Below are 14,475 nucleotides of genomic sequence, written 5' to 3' on the forward strand. Positions count from 1 at the left end.
GAATACAATGTGAATAAATCATTTTAGATTATTTAATTTGTTTGTCAATTGAAATATATATTTCTATGAATTTTGTAGCACATTAATAATGCATTTATTTCACTTATTCGCTTTACTTTATTTTACACTCTTTTTAACACTCGTTTGTTGGGTTTGATGTGTCGTTGCCTGTGTGTGTGTGTGTTTATGTATGTGTAACCCACATTCAGTTAGCCAGCGCATTCTTTTGTAGCATACTTTTGAGCGTCGCTCGAATTGTTCAGCACTCAAAGTGACTATTATTGCAATATATAACTGTGATTGAGTGCTTCACTCCGGCCAACCGGATGCATTCCCAAACATATTATCAAAGCAATAGTTGTATGTGTTTTTTTTTTGTCGATTCAAATGAGCGCAAATAGTTTGTTAGTTTAGTTAACAAACCTGAAAAATGGCTACATATGTACAATTTTTAAATTTAAATACACTTTAATTGTAGATGTTATTATATTTCAAATAACCAAAGTTATTGTGGAAGCTTTGAAGTGAATGCCATAATGTTATACATTTTAAGATATATTATTAATAGATTTAAGACTTATTAAGTATTTAAATCAGCACCGAAATAAAGTACCATAACAACACACTCATATCATTAAGATATAATTATTTAAATATTCAATAAAGATTTTCATATTGTAGTAACATGTTTTTGCTTTATTCTTTCTCATTGCAGAAGCAGCAAAACAAGTGCATGCAAAATCGAACTGATGTCGCTGCAAATTGAGCTGTAGCTTAAGTGGGCGTGGCTGTATTCATGATGCGACTGGCGAAGTTGACACAAAGTTTTACGCTTAAAAATGCGTCGCAAAAGTGCTCGGATCAAACGCACGCCAAGGTTGAAAAGAGAGTAATGAGAATGAGAGAGAGAGAGAGAGTGGGAAATGTGGGGAAACTAGTTATCGAAAACTGAAACTGAACTCAACTCAGCGTTTCTTTTTATTTTATACTTTTATTACTATTGTTTTAGTGCAGTTGTTGCAAGTGTTTACTCATTGCATCTCCATATTCCATATTCATATGTATTTTATGCAGCGTCACGGCAGCAGCAGCAGCAACGGTGCGGGCCAGAGCATTGGAAGCGGCGGGAACGTTAACGGCCTTGCGGCCACGGCGGCAACTGCAGCAGCAACAACGAGGAACGGCAGCAGCAGCACGAACACCAGCGGCGGCAGCAGCAGCCACAACAACAGCAACAGCAACAGTAACAGTAGCAGCAGCAGCAGCAACAGCAGCAACAGCAACAGCAGCAAACGTAAATCAAAGCCGCGAACAAAGTGCTTCGGTGGCACAGTGTTTCGCTGTTGCCTACCTTGTCGCGGGGGCGGCTCCGCAGCCCCCGCCACAAGTCCGCCCCAAACACCCGCGCAGACTCCGGACGAACTGCTGAAACCCAAAGCACAGACACAGACACAAACGCAGATACAGAGACAAGGAACAACACCGCAAACCGATTTGCTGACAGACAACGAGCAACCAGAAAAGCAATCACAAGAGCAACAACAACAGCAACAGCAACAATTGCTGGACATTGAGACAGAGGAACCGTGCGGCATTGCGGGTGAGAAGAAGCATTCGTTAGCGGATACGATTGGCACATCGGTGACAACGCCCATATCCCTGAAGACGCTCATCAACGACGTTGACGAGGACTTGGAGCAACCGTTGAGCGCTGCCGATATCGCAGCCGCAAGTTTGGCCAGCGGTTTGGTTGCCCGACGCGCCGAACCGGAGACACTCAGTGACGCCAGCGTATCGCCCACCGTTGTCGTCTTGCAGCTGTCGAGCACAGTGACAGCGAGCACAGCGCCCAGTCTAACGCTGCCAGAAGCAGCAAGCACTCTGACGACAAGCGTTACGACAACACCCTCAGCAGCAGCAGCCACAGCAGCAGCAGCAGCAGCAGCAACGCTGTTGTCCACAACTAGTAGCAGCGTCTCCCCCACGTCGCCGTCGCCCAGTGGCGTTTATAGTGCCAATCAGCAGGTAACAGGCGGCAGCACATCAACAACTAGCAGTAACAGTAACAGCGGCGGCGGCGGCAGCAGTGGAGGAGCAACAGCAACAACACAGCAGCAACAACAACAGCAGCAACAGCAACAGCAACGTTGTAGTTGTCAGCCACAGACATCACCATTGCCGCACATCAAAGAGGAGGAAGAGTCCGAGCAGCAACAATTGCAACAGGCAAACAATCGCCAGGCGGCAAACAACAGTCCCATCAAGGGGCTCGAGGAACCGCTGCCACCCATCACAATAGCTGGAGCTGGCTATTGTGGCAGCTGTGAGAGTGTTCATCAGTCGTCGGGTACCACCTCATCCTCGGCAGCAACAGCCGGAGGAGGCGGCGTCGGTGGCGGCAGTTCACAACCAGAATACGTTGGTGCATCGACGCCATCGCCACGCATCAAATTAAAGTTCCGTAAACCGCATAAATCGTGCTGGTCGCGCATTGTTCTTGCACCGATTGGCAGCAGCAACAGCGGCACTGGAGGCGGCGGCGGCGGCTCGTCATCGGCAACGGTTATTGGCAGCAATTCAAACGAAACATTAGCTTCCAGCGGCAGCACCGGCAACACAAATACCACCAACAACAGCAGCAGTATCAGTGTCGCTGCCCATCATCGCTTGGCATCATCATCGGCATCGGCACTCGCCTCGCATCCCAGCAACTCGCAGCTGCTGCCCACCAGCAAAATGCAGGCCGAACAGGGCTCCATTGGGGATCTGCAGAAGTACCACAGTCGCTATCTCAAGAATCGGCGTCACACCTTGGCCAATGTTCGGTAAGTTTGATCACGACATTTACAATTCAACTACATTCAATTTATTATTAAAAACAGTTCAAAGCAAAGCTTACAAACTATAGAAAAAATTGACATAAACATTTTTTTGTTTGTACATATTTCAATTTAATAAGCAATGTATGGTCAATATTTATTATCAACAACAATTTACAATTTATCGTATTTTCTGGAATTGAAAAAATGTAGTTCATGTTAAATATATTTCAATTTTTATTTATTTGCCATTTAATTGAAATGATCAAATTTTATATATAATTATATATATAATTTCAAACAAATATAATTGTAATTAAATTCAAAATAAAGTAAAAAAGAAGATTTATAAGAAAAGCATTAATAGTTAAAGTTCTACTTGCTTGACGCATTTGAAATTCAAATAAATGAAATTATAAGAATAAAATATCATTTGCATAATTTCAAGAATATACAAAAATACAAAAATTTAATTCCAAGTAAAAAATATTAAAAAAAAAACTGTTAAATAAAAGCTCAAATAAATTTTTAAATAAGATTGAAATCTTATTTTTATTTCTATAAAATTGTTCTAAGTATTTAACAGATAATATATTATATTATTCGGCTTGTTGATGCATTTCAAATATATTCTTTAATCTTCGTGTTGAAACCCTCTACAAAATTGAATAATCGCTTTTCATAGCTCTGAAATATGCAGAGAAAATTTTGGCATTGACTTGTCACAGAAACTCTTGAACCTCAATTTGCACATGACTCTAGATATCTGTTTGCTCAACAAATAAATCAACACAACGATTTATTTATTTGTCCAACCAACAGCAATTGAAAACAAAATAGTAAAACAATATTTAATTTGACATATAAATTAAGTAAATGGATAGAAAAATTATTTAGCAAATAATTAAACAGTTAAACATTTCAATACGCTGAAATATTTGAAAACAATATTCAAGTAGCGTGATGAAGTTATCATGAATTATTTATTTTAGAATTCGCTGGCAAACTGAATGAGTAAATAAAAAAGACGCCCACAGTTATGCAATACTTTTCATGTCGCTGTTTTTTATTGACTTTGGCCTAAAAAAACGACCAAAAAATTGAAAAAATAAAAATAATAAATATAGAGAGATGAAAAACCCCTCAACAAAAACAAAAAAAAAACGAAAACGTAAACGAAAAATAACGAAAACCCACAACCAGAAAATAAATACAAGCCAAACAAATGCCAAAGTATTATTATTATTATTTTTTTGATATTTACCAATATTTGCACAAATGCCTTGGCGCTGCTTAAAGCCGAAAGCTGAAAGTCGAAAACTCGTTAAGTGACGCTGAGCGCTATCGGCGTAAAGTGCGTCAGTTGTTTGAATTTGTTCTGGCGGTATGGCCGCATGGCCGCATGGCCCCCATGGCGTATGCGCAATCTTTGGAGTGTGTATCGCTCGCTGACAACAAGTTCTTCAATAGGCGCGCACACAAGTGCCCAAGAAAACTTGCCTCTAAAGTTAGATGAGGAGAGCAAAAGAGAGAGAGAGAGAGACGAGGGCGTAAACCAAGCAGCCAATTAGCGACTTACAATGAAATCAATTTGCAGTTAGTCGACTTAATCAAATCAGAAAAGTTAAGTGACAAAACTTTGCCAGGTCACAGACCAAAGCAGACGACAGCTGTCCAGGATGAGTTCAAACTCGCACACACACACACACACACACACACACACACACACACACACACACACACACACACACACACTAACAATAACACTAACACCAACCTGAACTAAGCTGCATTTCATGCCCAACCAACGTCGACCGTTGGGAGCACAAAAGCGACATAATTTATGGCTAAAACCTTATGCATAATTGAATATTTCCAACTATGCTACCAATAAAATCGCTAAATGAACTGAATACAGACTCAATGCCGGTCGCTGTCGCTGTCGATGTCGCCGTCGCCGTCGCTTTCGTTGTCGATGTCGCTGACAATGGCAAATCGAATGAAATAATTATACTCTCTCTCTCTCGTGTGTGAGTGCACAGAACTTTGCTGATTTTCCAATTGTATATTGATGTAGGATAATACAACGTTTTTGTTTGTTTATTTTTTCCAATATGTTGCATTTTTAATGCGTTTCATAGGTATTATAACTTTGTGCCTGCAGAACATATTTGTAACAGCCAGAATGAGGAATCTCTGACACCATAAGGTATATATTATATGTTCTTAATCAGCGTCGACAGCCGTCTGTCTGTCTGTCCGTCCGTCCGTCTGAACACCTATATCTCAGAGACTATAAGAAATAGTAATATCATTTTTTTGTCGACAACGCTTGTTATGCTGCTTTGGCTGACAATCTGGTATATTTTGCACTTTGTGGTCTATTTTGAACGTTATCTTATATCAACATACTAAATACAGTCTTTGCTAGTTGTGATATGTTTATTCGGTATATTTTTAATTCAATACTCTGTGGTATATTTTGATTATAGAACTATACCAAGAAACTAAGTATATACATGATATATTTTTAGTATTTTTGCGGTATATTAATTTGGTATATTTTTAAAATTAATACCGCACTGTTCGGTTTCGCAACACACTCTACTGCACATTTCTTACTGGTTTTTTGTACACTCTAATTTAAAGCCGAGTTGATCTCTTTTTTTGTATGTCACTAGCCTTTTTATTTAATCTGACTTCTGTGCAATGTTTATTGTATCTTTTTTGTGTGAATACCTAATGGTATTTTCACCTGCATAAATTGTGTGGCTAAATTGTAACAGCTGCTTGGCACGCTTTTGCTGCACTGTGTTAAATTGCCGAAATTATGGGAGTGCGAATTAGTTGCGAGTATTTATTCGTTGTTCAAATGTTGAAATTTGCTGGAGAATAATTGCTAGAAAATAAAGATTTTGCTGATGCAATTAATTCATGCATATTAGTTGAAATCAGATGCATATTAACTTCACAGATGTAAATATCGCCTTGGATTATGGCTTTCATCCGAGAAGGCAAAAAAAAATGCAATCTCTGGATTGTAATTAGTACTCACAACTACTAGTTGAATGTTTACGACGTTAATCAAAGTATTTATTATACAAAAATGTTTGCAAGGGAGCAGAGAAAAAAAAAATGGTGCAAAGACGGCGGCTAATTGCTGTGGTCCATTTGAGGCTGGGTGTACATTGGTCTGGCTGCAATGTTTAACCGCGTCTGCGACGAGCGTTGTTGGCACGACGTCTGCTAGCAGCGCGTTTGTTGCTGTTGTTGTTGCGTCTGGTGTTGCGCCTGTTCCTTGTGTTGCGACTGGTCCGGCGACTGGTGCTGGTTGTCCTGCGCTTGCGAGTGGTGCGTCGCACAACTGCAGCTGCGGTGGTTGTTTCATCGTCACTTGACTCGGTTTCGGAATCCGTTTCGCTGGTGCTTACCGATGAATCTGTATCTGTATTGGAGTCAGAATCTGTAGCTGATGGTGCTGTGGAGGCTGTGTCTGTAGCTGGATCTGAAGCTGCATCTGTAGCTGCATCTGTGTCTGATGTGTCAGTGTCTGTTGTTGTTGTTGTGTTTGTATCAGTGTTGGTTTTACTCGCCGCATCATCGGTAGCATCATCATTGCTAACATCATCGGTATCCTCACCTGATTCGGGGTAATCATCATCGCTATCGCCATCCGCAGCCATCACTGTGGTGGCCCACAGAGCGAGGAGGGCGAGCAACAAGAAACACGTACTGAACTTCATTATATTCTTTCTCACTTTCAAATGGCAAACGCTAATTTGATGGCATTGTTGCCGTTGACAGCCAGTTATATACGTGTTGGGGGAGGCCAATCGCAAAAAGCAAACAGCATTTGTTCAACGCTAGTTTGTTTGTTCAACTTGTCGTCGAGTATCAAAATATGTCGCGCACATAACAATAGATGGCGATGAAAACAATGTAAACATTCTATTTTGATCATCCACCAATGTGAGTAATTACCAAGGGGAATAAGAATATTTAACACTAAAGTCGAAGTGGAAACTTCCAAACTCTTTTGCGAATTGATGCGCAAAAATTTCATGCGAATTTCTTTTGTTAGATATTTGTTCATATGAAATGTGGCAGATTAAATGAATACTTTTATTTTTTATTTGAATTTTTTGTTGTTGTATATATAGATCTCGAATTTATTGCTTATTGCCAGTTGAATAAACTCATTTTTAAATTATGAATCAAACATTAGAAGATTGAATTCAACATTCTTGAAAATTTGTTGCGATCAAATAAAAAGTGTTGAAGTCATTTAATAGAAAATTCTGTGCGCTGATGTCAGATCTTAGTTGTTTCGGATGTCAATCTGGTATATTTTGTACTGTATGGTATATTTTAGAAATATATATATAGTACAGTATTTATATATCAAATATAACATATGCCATATTTAAGTATTTTTTTATTATAAGAAAAGGGTAACGGGTATTTCACAGTCGAGCACAAATGGCATTTTTATAGATATAAAAAATATATACTATCTAGTTTTATATATGTATATCCCCTTTAAGAAATTAATCTTACGCATTAATCTCACAGAAGGCGAACTTGTAAATTTTCTAAGAAATAATCTTGCCACAAAATGAATCTAATAGTTAATATGAATTTGAAAAGTGCTGCTGTCAATATCTTAAGAAAGATTACACCAAAAAAGTTCAAATGTTTTTCGAATCCAGAATCACAGAATCAATGATCAATGGCTCGGTTAACCTTGAACTTTATTTTCTGATAAACACATTACAAATTTAGAATGATATCGAGAAGAGATTAACCATATAATTGGGCTGAACAATTTACTATTTAAAGATCGATAATGGTTATATTAATAACAACTCGCCAGTTGCCATTAAGTAAACTGCTAAAAATATAAATATTCACAATTGGAAATAGACTTGCATTGATCAATGCGATGCAGTTGCCAAGCACTTTGAATGCCCTGCATCGATTTCTGAATATGTTGTAACTGCAACTCTTTCACTAAGCTGCTGTTGATTGCAATATGCTCAGTGTAGGGTAATCGCGAGGGCATTTTACTATATAAGCCTAGACGAAAGACACAAACGACAGCAACAGCTACCTCAGCAGTTCCATCTTCCAGCCATGCGCTTCTTTTCGGTCTTCTGCATTCTTGTGATCCTTGCGATTGCGGTCATAACAGGCGGCGAAGCCAACTGTTGGACCCCTCCCAAGTGCAAGCCCACACCCTGCAGGCCAGTGACCAAGTGTCCACCTGTTACCAAGTGTCCACCTGTTACCAAGTGTCCACCTGTTACCAAGTGTCCACCTGTTACCAAGTGTCCACCTGTTACCAAGTGTCCACCTGTCACCAAGTGTCCACCTGTTACCAAGTGCCCACCTGTTACCAAGTGTCCTACAGTGGTGACCAAGCGTCCTACGGTGGTGACCACGTCTCCACCGGTGGTTACAAAGTCTCCCACAACCCAACGCAAGCCATGCGGTAAGAACACAAGGAAGCCCTGCGACAAGCAGCCAAAGAAATCTTGTGACAAGCATCCAAAGAAATCTTGTGACAAGCACCCAAAGAAATCTTGTGACAAGAACCCCAAGAAGTCTTGTGGAAAGGACACCAAGAGATCTTGTGACAAGAACCCCAAGAAGTCTTGTGGAAAGGACACCAAGAGATCATGTGACAAGAACCCCAAGAAGTCTTGTGGAAAGGACAACAAGAAATCTTGTGACAAGAACCCCAAGAAGTCTTGTGGAAAGGACACCAAGAGATCTTGTGACAAGAACGCCAAGAAGTCTTGTGGAAAGGACACCAAGAGATCTTGTGAACACACCATCAAGAAATCCTGCGAGAAGACCATCAAGAAATCCTGCGAGAAGACCACAAAGAGATCTTCTGGAAACACCACAAAGAGATCTTCTGGAAACACCATCAAGAAATCTTGCGAGAAGACCATAAAGAGAACTTGTGAACACACCAGCAAGAATACCTGCGAGAAGACCCCAAAGAAAAGCAAATGTTAAACTCTCTGACTGACTGATGGATCGTTTCCGTTTTACCTGATCGAATTTATTGCTTCGTGTGTAATTGTTATATTTTTTGTTTTGTTTTGCCATGGTTATGGTTCTACTTGTTGATTAATTTATAATTGTGTAGTAAATAAAGTTTCTGCATATTTAATATGTTGTCTTTTTTATCGGGAGGGGAAAGCAAACCAAATGTAAATTAGATTTTGACTCAAAATCAATAAATGATTGGTAATTCTAAATTATTATGATTATGAACTTGTACATAATCATATATTTTGTTAGCGAATTTAAATATCGAAATTAACTCAACTTAGTTAGGTCAACTTAATTACATATTTAATTTGAATATGACGAAATTTCAATATTCACTTTAGCTTAGCAAGTGGAGTTGTTCTCAATAAACTTTATAATTGAATAGAAGTCAACTTATAGATGCAATATATTATATAATATTTATAATTTAGATTTAGACATTTAGCTAGAAATGCATTAATATGCACAATCTATCTACATATATACGCATTAACTTTAATTCTAACTTCAATAACAATGTCTATAAAAGAAACTAATTATGAAATTAAATCGATGAATTCACATCACGGCGTGCTTTAGTCGCTTTAGCGTGAAATTCATGCTTATTCCGAAAAACGAATTTCAACATATAGCAACGTTATAAAAACATACAATATCACTGCTCAGATTGTATTTTTATGCATATGGATGTATTTGTATAATACTATATATCGAAGGGCGTATTAGTCTCATTGAAAATAGTATAAAAACAATTTTGAATTTTATGATTATTATGATCAATTGATGTGCTTTGAATTCGAGAGAGAGTAAGTTAAATTTAACTTGTACTTTCACTCCTCGAAATAGCTCATAATAAACGCGGAATACCCTTTAAAAATTCGCGTAAAAAATTTGGATTTGTTATGTGGAAAAAAGACTATTCGTTTTGATATTTGCTGTGAAACAAGTTTTCGGTGCGCAAAAAAGTTTTGTGTTGTTTTCGCCTTTTTTTTATTTTATTTTGTTGGTTGTCGGTTACGCAACATGCAATCGACTGTTGGCCCAAGCTCCGATATGTGTGTGTGTGTGTGTGTGTGTTTGTGTGGCATGCAGATTTCTATCAATTTTCACGCCCAATTGGATCTGTCACCCCAAACCATATGCACTCTGAATAATGCGTGGACAATTTGATTTACATAATTTCCATTGATGGCAATCAACTGTTGCGTCTTTTCCCACACACACACACACAAACAGACACACATACACACCGCAGACTCCGCAGTCGAATGAATCTGGGCAGCAGCTTGAGGCAAAACCCTTTCAGGACAAACACTTTTGTCACATTTCCGCTAAGCTGCTCAGACGGTCTGAAACTCTGCTGTTCGCTTACTTCGTCCTGCCATCTTTATTTCAGTTTGGTTCGGTTCGGTTTCCTTGTCTCCCTTCTGTCTCTCTCTCTCTCTCTCTCTCTCTCTTATCTACATTCCATATTCTCTCAGACCATTTTTTGGATGGAGGAGAAGGACCTCGACAATAATTTACGCTTGAATGACGCTTCGTTATTGCTAGTCATTGAACTTCAGCAAATGTGGGCGTATGTCACAAGTGGGCGTGCTTTCCATATGCGTGTGTGCCAGTGTGTGTGTGTGTGTATTGCTGGACAAGTCACAGCTTAATCCGATGCGAGCGAAAAGAGAATTTGCGTTTTATTTATAGCTGCACCTTTAGCAGGGCTCGCATTTGCCAGCCCCCAAAAATAACTTGCATTTAATCAATATGTTTGTACATATGTACATATGTATGTGTGCATAAAAACTGGCAAATGGCATCAGGATTTTATTTGTCAGAGAACTGAAAATACTGAAAAACTCAATACTATTAAATCAACACAAGTAACAATCGAGAAAAGTTTAACGGAAATATATATACTACATATATTCTCTACATAAATACGCCTACATGTGTATCGTTTGCTCGCTGCGATTGATTAACGCAGCCTGCGTTTAACAATGGAATCGAATATCTTTTGTTTTTATTCATCAATTTGCATATCAGAAAAAGGCTTTATTTTAACTTCAATGTCGCAACTGATGCTTGCAATTACAAGTCTATTTAATTGACGATTAAATTGACTTTCTTCGATGCAAACAAATTGAAATAATTGATAGCTTGCAATGAAATGATATCAACTGACTTCTTCAATTTCGAGACTGAAACAGTTTTTCTTACTTCAATTAAAGTAAATAGTTATTAAATGAAATGAGTTAGTTACAAAATTATAGAAATTAATGTAAGATTTATGTAAATATATCAAAGAGTGCAAAATAACATATAACATATTGTCGTTATGAAAAGTATTTCTTAAATAACAACTACTATTATTGTCTAATCTCAACCATATATTCAGGAATTATACAAAATTATATTTATTAAAGTATGTATGAAACAAACTTGATATGCGTGCCACCATTATAAGGAACAATTATATCATATGTCTATATCTTATAGTCTCTGAGGTCTAGGTGTTCATAGGGACGGACAGACATCCAGACAGATGTCTAAATCGTCTCGGCTGTTGACGCTGAGCAAGTATATATTCGGAGATGCCTGCCTAGTTATGTTTTATATATTTGGAGGAGTATTTGTTTAAAATAAAAACTTGAAAATATACATTTTTCTTTATAAAATGCTAACTTTTCATAAAAATATCCAAAAAGAATTCAAAAGTTATCAAGATGGATAACTAATTTACTTAATGCGTGGGAGTGATAGATGAATTTGCAAACTTTTAAAAATAAGCTCAATAAACCGCCTATTTTGTTTTAAACTTTTCAAAAATAACAGAACAAGTATTGTATAAAAGCATTTAAAAGTTGGCACAAAAAGCTTTGAACTTTCGCATGCTTAAAGCTATCAAAAGCTTTGTGCTTTCAAACGGAAATCATTTTCGGAACCGGCTATGCAAGCTTTAAGCTTTCGTAATTCCACCACAGTGGAAAAGCTCTTCGTGCTACACTTATCCGGGACTACAGTGCGAATGAGCTATTTTACAACCATATATGGCAATTGCGGCCACTTACTGCTTTAGCTTATCTTACACCGCATCAATTACGGGCAGCAGATGCACAAATCACTTGGCTATGCAATTGACATAATAAGGGTTGACAGTTCATTTGTGAACTACAAACGATTAAACATGTTAAAGACTTATCAATAAATATAATGACAAATACATTTCCATTTCCATTTCCTTGCTCCCTGCTTCCAAAAGGGAAATAGTATGTCAACGTTCATGTTTAACATAATTTTCTCAGTTAATGAGCAGATTATTGGTAATTTGTCTAGCAGAGCTATTTTCTTTCGAAACAAGTTTGTCAACGGATTTTACAAAAAAGCGAGCAGAGGAAATTGCGTTTCGTTCCGTTGAAGACTGTTAGAAGCAAATGAAAAAGGGAAGAGATAAAAATTACTATGAATATTATTTTATTATTTACAACTTTATAAAATCTATTACATAATTTACTAATTGAATTAAAAATTTTATTTAAAGTCTGATAAATATCTCGTATACATATTCAGAGCAAGTATTTTGCAATTTTGTAATTCTTGCATCGCTCATATTGCTTAATTAGTATATGAAGCATGGAGTAATGAAAGTATTTAGTGTGGTTGTCGATTCTTTACGTTCGAGCAATAGAATTTTGCTATAATAACTTATTTTCACAAGAATTTAATAAACTCTGGCGAGAGTTATGCAAGGCAAGAGTTCACCTAAACAATGTGGAATGCAGAATACCAAATTAGGATTAATATGAGTGTGAGCGTGAGTATGAGCAAAATGCAAATCAGTTATTCTTGGCCTTTCCCCCTCGGTGGCACATTAACATTTAGTTCAACTGGATACTTATATATTGAAGATTGAAGCAGAGATGAGTAACGAATTAAATGCAAAATTCAAATTGAAAATTTTTGGCATTTTCACAGCTGAGCAACGACGTTTGTCGAATCTTTCGTTGACTAGCTTTATAAGAGTTTACTAATGCTAAAAAAATTATTGATTAATTACATATTCTCTTATTTCTCACTTTTTCTCTACTTTCAGGTAAGTTTTGCAACTTCATTAACTACATACTTTATTGGGTGGCGACGAGATTGCAAATTTTGCACAGGTGACAACTTTTAATTACCGTAAGTACAGTGCTTGGTGAAAATATTGTGTCAAACGGGGAGGTGAAATTCATTATGATTATATCGTGGGCACACACATACACTTGGTAATGAACTTGCCACACATTTGTGGTCAATAGTGCGATAGTTCTTGTTGCAGTGGCAGGTGAACTAAGTGCAACCATTTTGCTCAACACTTTATGATTGAGTTGCATAGATTAAAGGGCAGCTCAGCAACATGTTCAATCACATAACATATACACACTGACATCCTTTGCCATTGCAATTATGAGACTATCAATAACAAAAGCTGTAGCTGTTACTGTTGCTGTTGCATGCAACAAAGCGTCTGCAGCACAGCTATTATACTGAAAGGCAACCACAAAGTTGAGCTTGACGGGCAAAAAGGAAAATAGTAAAGAGAAGCAAAAGCGACTGCAATAAAAACAAACTCATTTAACTTTCGAATGGGGTCATAAACTGAGCTCAGAACTGAAAACGAAATGGCCTGAGCAACTGATAAGAATGGAATCCAATGAATATATATTAAAAACTACAAAGTATTTGTAATGTGCTAATATCTAAATAGTTCACGAGTTTGAACTAAATAATATTATTGTAAGAAGTTACTGAAGAGCCTTTTCTGGCTATCAGTTGAATTACCTTATCTCATATATTGAATTTATATTAAAAACTACAGAGTATTTGAAATATGCTAATATCTAATATTATGGCAAGAAGTTACAGAAGAGTCTTTTCTGACTCTCAGTTGGTTTACCTTATCTCATGATTGTTCTGATTTGTGCATTAGAGAGACTTATCAGCAGAGACTTATCAAACTGGCAGTCTCTAACTATTGTATTATTTATTTACATATGCATACTGCAAATGCGCTGTCTTGTGATTATCAAATATATGTTTAACTCTTCTATACTTTGTCCTTTTTTTTGAAGGGAATTTCTAAGCTTGTCCAGTTGTGTGTGGCAAAGTGAATTTCAAATTTGTAGCGAGTCCAAGGCTAACCGACTTTTGCTGCCACATACACACACACAACAGACACACACACACACACACATTGGAAAGCTCACAAGTGTAACATTTGTTTGTGCCGCATTGTTGGTTTAATTAGGTAATCGGCTTCTGTTTTCCCTTTGCAGTTTGCATTTCCAACTGCTGTGCGAGTCGATCTCTAAAGCCAGACAAAAAAACACTTGCTCAAACGTTGAGAGAGAACAACTTTAACTTTATTGTTTGATGATGAAATGACTTTAATGTAAACTTGTTGCCAGCACATAAAGATTTCGCTGGCGTTTACTATTTTTTGTTTTTTAAGTTAAATTTGTTTTATGGCATCGTTAGCATCATTCTCTGTGGGGACAATAAATGTGTGTGTGGTGTGTGTGGGTGTGTGTGTGTGCTAATTTTGTTAATAATACGCCGTGTT

At 37.5% G+C, this 14,475-nt stretch overlaps 2 protein-coding genes across 3 annotated transcripts in view; one reads left to right on the forward strand and one right to left on the reverse strand.

Moving 5' to 3' along the window:
- Nucleotides 1-739: 739 nt before the first annotated feature.
- LOC133848098 (cAMP-specific 3',5'-cyclic phosphodiesterase-like) overlaps nucleotides 740-14,475 on the forward strand; it is a 150,640-nt gene continuing 136,904 nt past the window's right edge. Inside the window, 2 exon segments of the mRNA XM_062283489.1 lie at nucleotides 740-877; nucleotides 1,075-2,825. Coding sequence (XP_062139473.1) covers nucleotides 797-877; nucleotides 1,075-2,825 — 1,832 coding nt within the window. The 5' untranslated portion in view covers nucleotides 740-796.
- On the reverse strand, nucleotides 6,018-6,608 carry LOC133848230 (pre-intermoult gene 1 protein). 2 transcript variants are annotated; one of them, XM_062283713.1, is made up of 2 exons: nucleotides 6,460-6,608; nucleotides 6,018-6,258 (listed from the first exon to the last, which is right to left on the reverse strand). In XM_062283713.1, the coding sequence occupies exons 1-2, from the start codon at nucleotides 6,560-6,562 to the stop codon at nucleotides 6,026-6,028; spliced, it is 336 nt and encodes a 111-aa protein (XP_062139697.1). In that variant the 5' UTR covers nucleotides 6,563-6,608; the 3' UTR covers nucleotides 6,018-6,025. The 2 variants fall into 2 exon arrangements, with proteins under 2 accessions (XP_062139697.1, XP_062139696.1); XM_062283712.1 differs by having other exon boundaries at nucleotides 6,018-6,369.

Source organism: Drosophila sulfurigaster, chromosome X (genome assembly GCF_023558435.1).
Source record: "Drosophila sulfurigaster albostrigata strain 15112-1811.04 chromosome X, ASM2355843v2, whole genome shotgun sequence".
Classification (NCBI taxonomy): Eukaryota; Metazoa; Arthropoda; class Insecta; order Diptera; family Drosophilidae; genus Drosophila; species Drosophila sulfurigaster.

Bases quoted from the DNA above. Each gene is read 5' to 3' on its own strand.
- LOC133848230 (XM_062283712.1), bottom strand. From the start codon at position 6,562: ATGAAGTTCAGTACGTGTTTCTTGTTGCTCGCCCTCCTCGCTCTGTGG. The intron at 6,370-6,459 runs GTGAGGATACCG...CAACAACAACAG, and splicing joins TGATGATTACCCCGAATCAG to ACACTGACACATCAGACACA.